Source organism: Galleria mellonella, unplaced genomic scaffold, assembly GCF_026898425.1.
Source record: "Galleria mellonella isolate WM207_F2 unplaced genomic scaffold, CSIRO_AGI_GalMel_v1 utg78, whole genome shotgun sequence".
NCBI classification, from domain to species: domain Eukaryota; kingdom Metazoa; phylum Arthropoda; class Insecta; order Lepidoptera; family Pyralidae; genus Galleria; species Galleria mellonella.
Genome location: NW_026442151.1, coordinates 1,305,062 through 1,318,324, shown reverse-complemented (window position 1 = coordinate 1,318,324; position 13,263 = coordinate 1,305,062). Strand labels below are relative to the sequence as shown.

At 29.1% G+C, this 13,263-nt stretch overlaps 1 protein-coding gene across 1 annotated transcript; it reads left to right on the top strand.

Annotated features, from left to right (window-relative positions):
• The first annotated feature begins 4,196 nt into the window (after nucleotides 1-4,196).
• On the top strand, nucleotides 4,197-4,932 carry LOC113517381 (uncharacterized). Its single transcript, XM_031912366.2, has one exon. It carries the CDS (start codon nucleotides 4,246-4,248, stop codon nucleotides 4,930-4,932), a length of 687 nt encoding a protein of 228 aa, XP_031768226.2. The 5' UTR covers nucleotides 4,197-4,245.
• The last annotated feature ends 8,331 nt before the right edge of the window (nucleotides 4,933-13,263 follow it).

The following is a 13,263-nucleotide window of genomic DNA, read 5'->3' as shown; positions in this document are numbered from 1 at the left end:
CCTACCTATTTATGCTTATATTTTGATGAATATATGTTGTGTATAAGTTGTAGTATACACAACATATATTCATCACACACACACATACATTATATATATATATATATATATATATATATATATATATATATATATATATATATATATATATATATATATATATATATATATATATATATATATATATATATATATGTGTGTCTGTGTGTACGTGCGTGCGTGCGTGCGTGCGTGCGTGCGTGGGCGCGAGCGTGCGTACGTGCGTGCGTGCGTGCGTGCGAGGGTGCGCGCGTGCGTGTGTGTGTGTGTGTGTGTGTGTATTTGTGTGTGTATGCGCGCGCGCGCGCTCATGTATGTTTGTGATTACACATGGTATAATATATAACATTATCAAACATACGTTAAAGCAACAAATGGTAATTTTCATATTTTTTTTTATACAACTTAGATTGGCAAACAAGCTGACGGCCCACCTGATGGAAAGTGGTAACCGTCGCCTATAGACATGAACAGTACCATGGACATAACAGAGTATACTGTTTCGCCCATGATACCCCTCATGCGTTGCCATTTCTGAGGACTCAGATGTTATTCCTCTGTACCCATTAAATTCACGCCATATCCCACCCTTTAAACTGAAATTCAGCCATGCAAACACAACTGCTTCACGGTTGAAACACGAATGGGACAGAGGTACCCAAGCAATCGACTTTTGTAAGCATAATAATATATTGGATTTACATACTTCGATTTATACAAAATACATAACTTTAATATTTTGTTCAATAACATTTTAAAATATAAAATACCTTTGCCGGAGGGTATTCTAGAAATCCAATACACATTTGCTATTCAGTAGAATTGTAGAAAAGAAAGATTGATAAAATTTTCTATACATATTAAATGAGGATAAAAATGTTTCCGTCCCGATACCAGGGGCCGCCGCATTCTGTACGGAATGTTCCAGACTCCTCTGAGTGACTACCAAATGAAGCAGTATTATGAACAAATATTTACCGTGTTTCTCAAACTTGTTTCCAAACGGAAAATATTTGGTGGATTTCTCTTATTCTGAGAACCAACGCTTTGTATCTTTACATCTTAATGTATTCCTACATATAAGTATAGATTATTGTCGCATTTTCAGATTCTAACTAGTTTTTATATATGTATTACATGTATTTAAATTCTACAGTTGAATTAAATATAAGTTTACTTATCTCTAACTTTTAAACCCCAATTTTTTTATACAACTTTTATATACAAAACTTATTAAATCTGATTTTTTTATACAAAACTTATTGAATCTTCCTACGCAGCCTAGATTTACTCATTATTGGATGGATAATTTTAAATCTATTGAATAATAAAATAGAGATCGTACATATCTTTATCTTGTATCTGAAATAAATTTAGATTCAAGCATGCAAAGTTGCAACACAGTTGGTTTCTTTTTTATTTAATATTAAGTACTTTTTTACCAGCCTAAAAAAATATGGCTTTAAATATATATATATATATATATATATTTTATACATATTTTTTAGAACACGCAATTGCATGTCTATAAATATACCTAAGAGAAAGAAAAATAAAACAAAAGCAAATTTTAGTTTATTTTTTTTTAGGATTAATTTAGGATATTCAAGTTAAGCCGAACTGCGGTTCGCAACCTACTTGCCGTGCTTGACAATTACTAGCAAATACCCCCCCCCCCCCCTCATTATAGGATAGGCTTAAGTTCGGCAGTGGATAGTTAACGATTGATATGATGATGATTAAAATGGAGTAATCAAAAAAGTAAACCCTATCGAAAAGATTGATTACAATCGATTAAAATTAGTCTATTTGGCTGGTTTCTGGAAACCATCTCGGAATATTTAGTGGTGTTAGTGTCAGAATATATAGAACCCCCAAAAAGTAATCCTTTTAAATTCACATAAATATTTCAGAAAATAGCAAATAAATAAATACAGTTTTTTTTCTTGGCATAATTAATATTTTTTTGTCAAATTAACACAAATCTTTTAAAACCTCTAGACCTCTAGGGTGGCATTAAATTAAACATAATCCTTTATAATATCAAATAGCCTATTAGTGGTATAAAAATTCAAACGAATCCAAAAACTCCGTCTTCTGCGGGTCACAGAATATATCTATATAAGTAGATAGATAATAAAAATAAAGGTAAAATAAATATTATAATTTTATTATATAAAATATTACAATTATATCGATTCTCATTTCAGGTCTTTACAAAATAGGCATATTTTTATGCTACTTAGAATATCAAACAAACTGACGGTCCACCTGATGGAAAGTGGTAACCTTAAACTATAGACATGAGCAGTACCGTGGACATAACAGAGTATACCGTTTCGCCCGTGATACCTCTCATACGTTGCCATTCCTGAGAAATCAGTTGTTATTTCTCTGTATCCTGTAAATTCACTACCATATCCCACCCTTCAAACTGAAATACAGACATGTAAACACAACTCCTTCATGATAGAAACACTAATGGAACAGAGTTATCCAAGCAAACGACTTTTGTACAAAGTCTCCCTCTGGCATATGGAAACAAATTCCTCTTCATCTACTTCCATAATTTTGATAAAAATAGACGAGTATTGTCATATAAGATGAAATCGCTGAAATCGGTATACACCGTTTTCAAAGAATATTACTGCCTTAAACAATAAATAGTCTATCTGATCATAATAAATCTGTTTAAGTACCCGCAATACAATATTGTATTCTTGTATGATTATCTTTTCAAATTGCACTGAGTTAAAAATTCGCATATGATCTTCATATTAACCTGTAATTTAGTTTTCATTGAACATCGGTACTAATCTTCAATTTCCAAACACTGTTAAACATAAAACAACCATTATGTTGTTTAATAAAAAACAACTTGTAATACCCAAAGAAGCTTATCGTTACTTAAATCTCTAGATTTCGAGTGTTTCACTCAAATTTTCATTAAGCAAATATTTTTTCCAAAGGATTTACTCACCTGAAACAAAATTCGCAATTATGGTAATCCTCAAATCTTTTTACATTATATTGCTTAAAAATTGTTATACCTACCGCTCATTATATTTCACTAATCCAACAAAATTATGCTCTTGCACTGAAAGAAGCATAATTTTATATCGATCGCATTATGTACGAATATATTCATTCTCTCTCTCATTTTCATTTAAGAGTTTCCTCTTGTCGGTGCAACTAATTCATGCATCTTCCTCCAGCCAGCTGTATCCCAGGCCATATCCCTTATCTCCCTATACGACATGACGCCTAGTGTTTCCTTTATCTATATATATATATACACACCCAACCAAAAAATAGTCGTAATTCGCAAGCGGATAAAAAGTAAAGATATTTATACAAGAAAGGTGTAAGTAAAGCCGCTGGGATCAAAGTCAATTGTAACATCTGTTTTCCAAACTAAGCATTCGAAGGTAACAATGGAGCTATATCTGAAACCATACTTTTATGTTATCACGCAAATGTAAAGATTGATCGATCACAAAGAAGGAAAATAATATTCTTAAAGTGCCTTTTTCCTATTGTATACATGCCTATATTCATTTGCATGTATAAAGAACAAATTTGATGGCTTCGTAACATATCTATGATTTGAAAGCCACTTTAGAAATGAGATTCCCGATTCCGATCATTTTTTTAGTGAGTAACATACACAGGCGATATCTTCCCTCACTTGAAATAAATTTTTTATATATATTTTTTTTTATTTTATTATATATATTCAAACAACTAGGTATTGTCGTTGTAACTTTAACTTTTAGGTAATATAATTACAAAGATAATACAATAGAACAACTTTATATAGCCTTAGATATACTGATAATAAAAACAAACAAAAGGACCGTTCACTAAACAACAGTTCAATACTATTGAGATAATAGATGAAACTGAATAGAGAACCATTTATCAATAGGTATAGGTTTGTTTACTAATTTGGACTTCTATCAATTGAATCCCTAAAGTTAATACGTTAGAGTAGTAGAAGTAGAGTGGATATAGATACTTACACTAATTATTTACTTTAGTAACTATATTTAAATAATGTGTTTGTACTGGCTAGGCTATTTCTTCTTTTTAATTTTAATATTATGAATGATAATTTACGTCATCAATGACAATTTACAACTAAACTGAATAAATTGTGGATTTATCTTTGGATCGAATTGAAATAAAATTTCTTATAATCTCTCGATGGCAGGATATCTTTGGGGTATAGGTCAGTTAGTCAATGATCCTTCATCGCAAATAATCAACGCAATACAACAACATATACTAAGAAAACAAGAAGAGAAAGTCTGCTCAACTTCAAGTGATCAAACTAAGCCACAACTAGAAGTCGTAGTAAATTCAGATGAGTTATTCGATATTAAAACAAACAATAACAATATAGCAACAGTCACGTGTAACAAAAAACTGTCCGAATATCGATCAGAATGTACTCAGATAGGAAACGGATCTACAAAACATCGAAATGTCGCAGTTCAATGCAAGAAGTCGTTTTGTAACAAAACAAGCAGAACTACAAGTATTCAACAAGTCAATTATATAGACAATAGCACCACTACCCCTAGTCCTGGCATCAATAGGAAAAATGCTCAAACAAATACGTTTAACAATCGAATTTGTGATGAACATCAAAAAGTATTTACTCTTTTAAGAGACTGGTCTACTATTGAAAGATTAAATGTAAAAGTTAAACTAACTTTAATAGAGAGACTTAAATTAAATATTCAAGGTATATTAAAATTAATACAATTAAACAAAATTGAAAATATACCAAGGTATCACCCTTGTCAGAAAAATGTTTTGAGGTTATATAAAAGTATCAGTTTAAATGATATTAAATTGGACAATAACATATGCATGATAAAGGCCTAGGAAATAATATTTGATTTATTAATTGCTGTATTTATACATCGATATCCCCTCAATATATTATTTTTTCATTAATAAAGATAAATAATTTCTCTAGGGATTGAAATATAAAAATGAAAACCTACTAGAATCCATTACAAAACCACGCGTTTTGTTTGAAGGATCAAAATTTTTTGTATACCTTCGATACTTACTTGAAAACCATTGTTTAATTCACATATAAATTCTATATGTAGCTCGATTTTATGCTAAGTATTATAAAATCATATTATTGTATAATAATCTTATAGACACATAATGTTTATTACGTGTATCAATATATATCTATTTTATATCAATTATATTTTTCTTTAATAAACAACAAGATATATATACTTTAATATTTTAGTGTGAAATATTTGTCATAAGTATTAAATAAATACTTACATACTTACAAGTGTTCTTTTACAGCTCAAAATATTTACTGCTCAAAAATAACGAGATAAAATATACAATTTTCCCACTCCGCCATGACAAATACCATAAGCCCGTTTTCTAAGTGACTTTTACGTTTAACACACCATTCATGAATTAAATTAAGTCCTCACAAAATGTGGAGGAGCGAAATGTTACAATAAATATCTTTTTTATTATTTATTCATTTTTAATAATATTTTCGACTGAACAGAAACTTCTCGAAGTGCAAATATTTTTTTAGTATAAATATTTTATCAGGCTGTCTGTCAACTTTTAGTGAATTAATTAAATCTTTTATAGTATTTTTTATACAACTTAAAATGGTAAACAAGCTGACGGCCCACCTGATGAAAAGTAGTACCCGTCGCCTATAGACATAAGCAATACCATAGACAACAGAGTATACTGTTTTGCCCATGATACTCCCCATGCGTTGCCATTCCTGAGGACTCAGATGTTATTCCTCTGTACCCTGTAAATTCACGCCATATCTCACCCTTCAAACCAAAACACAGCCAAACAAACACAACTGCTTCACGGTATAAACACGAATGGGACAGAGGTACCCAAGCAATCGACTTTTGTACAAAGTCACCCTCTGATTGTTCCTTCTTTGTTGAAATTATTAGTAGTTACAATGTAAAATTACAAACTGTGACTGTTTATATAATATTTATTTTATTTTTAATCTGTAACATATTATAAATAATATATATATAAAATACCAGTTTAACTTACGTGTAATTACATCGAAAAATAGTTTGTGAATTAATTCGAGACCCTTAATCATGAGCGGTTGTAATGCGAACGCGAGCTTGACTGCAAACTTGAATATATTGAATTAATTTTTAGGAAAATGATGAAATTATTATAAACTTACCTTTAAACGTATATAAAGAGTTATATATTTTTATCAATATAATGAATACAATGAATTATCACGGAAAACATAAAAGTATGATTTAAGATTTTGTCCTGCAAAATTAATTAACATGTTTAATATGGAGGCAGTAATTGCGTTATATTGATTGTAAAAAGAATTATGGAATATTTAGTCACTTACCATCAGGTGAGCCGCATGCTCGTTTGCCCCCTGTGTTGTAAAAAAAAAAAAAAAAAAAAAAAATACCAAAAGATCAAAATCGTTATATATTTTCGTGAATTTTAAACCAATTTTGATAATTTCTTTTAGCAGTCGATAGTGTTCTCTCCCTTTTTGGTATTAACATAATTAATACGGGAAAAATCTGTAAGATTTATAGTAGTACAATTAAATCCCTTGCAATAAAAAAGTTGCTTTTAACTACAGATACATAATAACAAGACGCTTTTTATCAGTGCAACGAAGTGGTTGATTTTTATATGAGCACACATTGTTTTTGACCTCCTCTTTCAAGTTACAAAAAAATAATTTTTCACCTGTACCTGATGGAGAGTCCGCTGATGTGCTCACGAAATACACACATAAATCAACGAAAGAAACAGTGCAAGCAGCAGGAAGATTATTTGCAGACAAGCTCCGTGTCTTCCATTAGTCACCTAACAAGTGACCCCTGTCAAAGCCGGGCCTACAAGTCATAGCTCTGATCTGTATAGATAGATTAATGTTGCGTTGCTTCAGCGATATGCTTTCTTAAAAATTAATGCCTCATATGGCAGACTTTACTTTTTTATTATAAATTACGCATAAAATTCTAAAACAAAATTTCTTGTAACATTCGTAATAAAATTAATATATAAAACAACAAATGCAACTGAAACCATTAGGGACTATAACCATAAGTATATTTATTTTTATTACTCTAAAAAAGTTCATATTTTGTATAGGAAGCTAAAGAGTTAAAAATTAAATAGAACATTTACTATAAATCGTTGTATTTTCTATGCAACTAAGAATGACAAAAAACTAATGGTAATAAACAAAATTTTTTAATTCTGGAATTTGATCTCAATGTCAAATTTCAGACCTCCGGACAGCAGTTACCTGTTGTTTGACATAACTGTCACCGTTTCATCATCATCATCATTTCAGTCATTATCCGTTCACTGCTGGGCATAAGCCTTCCCATAGATTGTTACCGTTTACAGAATATAAAGTTAGCAAAACATACACGTAACTTCTTTTTTGAATTTGCTAACACATGTAACTGTTGTTCCTAACAAGTAGTCATTTATATTTATTGTCTTCTCTATCACTAAACAAGGTAACGTCTCCGAAATACAATTTACAAACAACACGAAAACTTTGCCTATTTTCATTCATCGTAAATTATTCTCATGGAAATATAATCAGAAATTTCTACAAAGTTTGTTTAAAAATAAGACTTGAAAAATACATATTTCTTAGAAAATTGGAAAGTAATACGCCTAAAAGTACGGCTATAATCGTATTATAAGTGTTTTCTAACTTTAATACTAGCGATATCGTCGATATAAAATAACCTTATTTATTTACCAAGTTCACAAAATATTATATTTTGGTAATAATTATCAGTGGTAAATGAAATTAAAATTAAACTTATTAAAAAGCACGTTGCAAACATCAAGCTGAATCAAAAAGAAACAGAGGTAAAAAGGAGCCATTAAAAACATTATGGGATACATTAATAACTCCATACTTAATAAAAAAATAAATAAAACACATGTATTTAAAATTACCAGCACAGTTGTCACTTGACCAAGTTTTTCACGAAATGCAATATAAGAGTCATATACCACTATAACATTAAATTGGATACCGCCCGCAGCGTCACAGACCAACGTGACTCGACTTGACGCCCCCTTGAAACCACACAATTTGATTAGCCCACTCCTCAGCCCCCTCGCTTTACTTGTACGCAACAATAAGCTACTCTCGGGATTTCGTGAGAAAATATTATACTCTTTACCATTCCAAAGAAAACATTACTTATCGATAATATTTACGACAGACAAATCAACTTCTTTGCTCTTTAACAAGATCGAAACAACTTAATGTTTTTTTTTACTTTATAATCCGATTATTTATAGTCTCCTTGAATCAGAACTTACCAAAAAATCGATTTACAAATCCGCAGACTACAGAAAATGAATGAAATAATAGTAATTACAAATATATGTTTCTAATTTACAGCATTAGTTTTATTCAAAATTGTTATTGAATCTTATTGTTTTATCCAAAACTTTTTACGAGTATAACAGTTACAGAGCTAGATCTCCAATTTAAAAAAAAAACGTAGACCGATTTTCTAAAAAAATTAAAGTTTAGTATTTAAAAACGTTAAAAATTACATTATGAAGTACCTGATAATGTAATTTTTTAAAGGTAATTTTATTGTTATTAATTATTTTTAGCTCTTTCTACGTACCTATGCATATAAAAGATAAAATACAAAAAATAATTTTAATAAATTTGTCCCAATAATTAAGGAAAGGCCATCATTTTATAAATTGGAGTTTAGAAAATTTTGTATTCAATCTTAGTATAAAACTGCGGGACACCTGTTTCACCATTTATGAGAAATTATCCCTTAGGGAACTAAATTTGGGGATAAGCGTAGGGAATTACTTTGAACCAATTCAAATTTTATTTGACAACTGTAACCTATGCTATCCTCGAATAATACTTCTTCCTACGGATATCCCTGCGGGAACAGGTTCGCATAAACGCACCCTTATAGCTAAATATATAAATATAGTATATATATTATATAAAGCTAATTTAAATATATTTATATAAATTGTTATAGATATTTACCACACAGGTAAAACACAATAATAATAAGGTTAAAACTAACTCAACTAACTCAATAGATATTTTTTTCTCTTATTAACAATTAACAAATAGTATTACTACAGTCATTATTTGATTTACAGACTTGAACTTCAATTTACTCAAACTCTTACAACTTCAATAGGTACCTACATAAAAACTGAAAGATATTTCTCTTTAAATCTACATAAAATTATCTTTAATGATTAAAATTACCTTCGTTTGTTCGACATACTAAACAAAAATAGAATGAAAATGAACAGTAATGTGTGTATCTTGTTAAAAAGAGTATAAAGTACGTATTATATTTTATCATTATAAATATTGATACTGATATGTCGTTATTTGAATATTCTTTTAATACAATTTAGGATTTTATTCGACGAAAAACAGAAACATCAGTCGTGGCAAAATTAATATCCAACACGGGAGTAAACTCTATCTAATACAAAAAGAATTAGCAAAATCGACTCATAATTGTACAAGTTGTCGCATAATAAGTTACGTAGAAAAATATCATTGAATTGCGAAACTGCCTAGAATTAGTCGAAAAAATTTAATACACGGTTTTTAATATTAGCTATACTGAAACATTTGGCAGCCTTCGAAAAGTGACACAAATGTTGCTTTGCATAAATGAAGTCACGGGTCTAATTCTCATTTTATGAATTTTATTAGAAAAGAATTTTGTTCTTAGTTATGTCTCTAGATATTTGTTATGTACTTTCTCGAATATACGCAAACACAGAGTGTTCCAGTTTCAAAACCAGACGATTGGTACGATTGTGACGCGTTTATAACAACGAATGAATGTTTGTTACTTTTTCACACATAAATTACTAAACTTATTTGAATGTTAAACGGATAGATTTTATCCCAATTTAGCACATAAGATACTTTATATTCTGATTCACGCGGACGAATCCGCAGGATACAGCTAGTAAATATATGTTATGGTAGTAAAAACTCCTCATTTTCATACTTGTTACACATTTTTGAAGTTATGACAAAACTACCTTCATCCTATAGCTCTGCTTATAAAAATTAATATATAAAACATTTTGTATTAATCTAGAATATTGGTCTAGTTGTAAACTAAGTTTCATCAAAAACGTGTTTACGGAACAAATATCCAAACGTCTTCACAACCTTTCAAATTACCTAACATTAGTAGGATATTTCCACTTTAACATAAATTCAATTTATTACATGTCACTAAGTCAAAAGTTAATGTAGAAGTATAAAGTAATGGAGCAAGTAATTGCTTTTTTATTAGAAAGGTAATTTCACGAGACATCCTTTTATGTACAAAAATAATTTAAATATTTAATATATTTACGCAATTCTCTGTAAGACCTTAAATACTCTAAATGAAGAAGCGTGGCAAAATCAACATTATATGTATGCTTAATTACATAATAAATCAGAGTGAAACATTCTATAAAAGTCGCTTGCATATGTACCTCTGTCCAACTCGTGGATATTTCTGTCACTGAACAGCTGTGTTTACATGATTGAGTTACAATTTGAAGGCTGAGATATAGTAGTGAAATTAAAAAGATACACATAATACGAGTATATTAGTATTGTACTTTTTATCGCCTTTTGCACCATATAATTTTGTATATTAAATCCGCCATTTACGCTGTCTGGATGTATTAAAGTTCAATAAATTATAATAATAAAACCTTAGAAACTAGTGCATTGTGTAATTTCCACGGCACTGTTATATTACATATCTATAGGTGAAGATTGCTATTTTCCATTAAGGGTAGCATTAGCTTGCTTGCAATTTATTTCAAATTATACATAAAAATATATCTACCTATTTGAGACATAGCCATGACTCAATAATGTTGAAGAGGGTCGGTGGATCGATTGATGGATCCATCATACACCTACTTTTCAAATTTACAGATTCTGTCTAGAAGCTATGGATCCATACGAAATGTTCTTATTCTATATATATATATATATATATATATATATATATATATATATATATATATATATATATATATATATATATATATATATATATATATATATAGTTAACTTTACTACGCTATATAAGCTGCTTAGTTCCTTTTTTTATACATACGTTCATTCGTAACCAAATTATTATTAAATAACTCATGCATTTTAATTAACTAGTTCGAGATTCATTTGTAGCATTTATTAACATCGTAAAAAACTTACTTCAGCGTTTATTATATATTTTTCTCTATATTGTCTCTCCTATTATTGATTTTATGAATTTTCATTTATCAGAATCTGTTAAATTTGCTAATATGGATTTTGTTCACTTCGCAACTACATGTGCTTTTCGTGAAAATTTATGACTCAAAATTAGAATCAATAAAACCCAATTTAAGATCAATAAAGTTTAATTTACTCCAGGTAATTTCTAATCCGCAATTCCTTCATGAAATTTTCTTTTGTTTAAAAATTAAGGAAAACCAAATTATATCCACCTACATATTTAATGTGGTAGTACATTAACTATCTGTCATTATTGTAACATCAAAACGAACAGATTAGTATTGGCATGTTAAGTTTCTATATAAATTATGTTACTTGCATCGTCTATCTATGGTCAAGTCCAATATTCTCACCTCTACTACCCAATAGTCTAACAAAGATATATATTTTGTAGTGGGCGTTGACAGATTTACGGTTCAATTACCTACAAACACGATGCCTCTGTGATACTTTCTTTCTATGTAAAAATTCCTATTAGAGCTATTATTAGGTACGGTTAATAATACCTATACTATATTCTATAGCTTTAAATATTTAATAACTATAAAAGATTTTACGATTAAATTTTTTGTTCTCTACCTATTAAATTATAATTAGGGTAAGCCAGAGACTAAATTACTTACAAAATTTCATGGATTCATAATTACGAGTCTTTAGAAGGTTCTTTTCTTTAAAAAAAAAAAACAAAATTTGAAGATTTATTTCTTTATATTTACGTTTGTTCCATATTTTTCATTTGCTTAATTGAATAACAAACATTCAAACAACATAAACTAACTTAGGTACCTATTTATTGTATAAGTTTCAACAATAAGGCTTTTAGGATTTATAGTACAAAATAGTGCAAAGGAATCATTATGTTTTAACTTCAATTTTCTATTCGTCTGTTACAACACTATTCTCAGCAGTTATTAATGCTTGGAAATAGTTTCATATATAGTTGAAAAAAAATCTTATATTCTTACTAAGAACTTCAAAATAATTGCTAAAAGTAATTGTAAAGTAATAGAAGAAATAATAAAGAGTATCTATCTATCTAAACTTTTATAATACGCATTATAATCCAAGTAGGATATCAAATAAAACTATTTCATTTATACAAATTAAAACCGGCTTAACTTTCTTTTTATGTTGCGTATGATTTTTTATTTATGAAAATGTGGAAAAGTTTGCACTTGGTTTTTAAATATACCCACATAATATCCATGAGAAACTCTTATAATGAAATATTGTCACTACTCTTAATGTTATTTATGGAATGTTATCTGTACAAAAATTAGAACAATATGTTGTTCTAATTTTGATTTTATTATGATAAGAAATATTTTTTATTAAACTATATATACCCATATAATAATTAAATAAATAAAAATTATAAATATAAAATCCAAAAGATATTTATATATTTGTTATTCGTCTCGTTTAAACGGCTTATAGTGATGAAATCCCCTTTTCCCTAGTTTTGTTAGGAAAAATAAAAAAAAAAGGTTACGAACGAAATATATTGAGCAAGAATGTATGGATTATGTTCGTAGAAGCGGCCCTAGATGGACGTATGTACGTCGACAAAGTGACATGCTGAAAAAGGAGCAAATAAAAGTTCTCCGAACTGGAGAGTCTGTATGAATACTGATGAATACGGAGGAACCAAAAGAGGGCTTTGTTGGGCATTGTTTCTACCTATCCTAATGAGATGAGAGACAGAAATTACATCTACGTACTCGTACATATGTGTTGAACATGAATTATGTTTAATTATATATTTTGTCACAAAGTTTGCATAAAATGATATTAAATTACAATTCCATTACAATATGTACTGTAAAGGAATTTTAATTGTAGGCACCAACGCTATATGTTAGTAC

What these genes read in the sequence shown, in the direction of transcription:
- LOC113517381 (XM_031912366.2), top strand. Translation starts at nt 4,246, where the DNA reads ATGGCAGGATATCTTTGGGGTATAGGTCAGTTAGTCAATGATCCTTCA.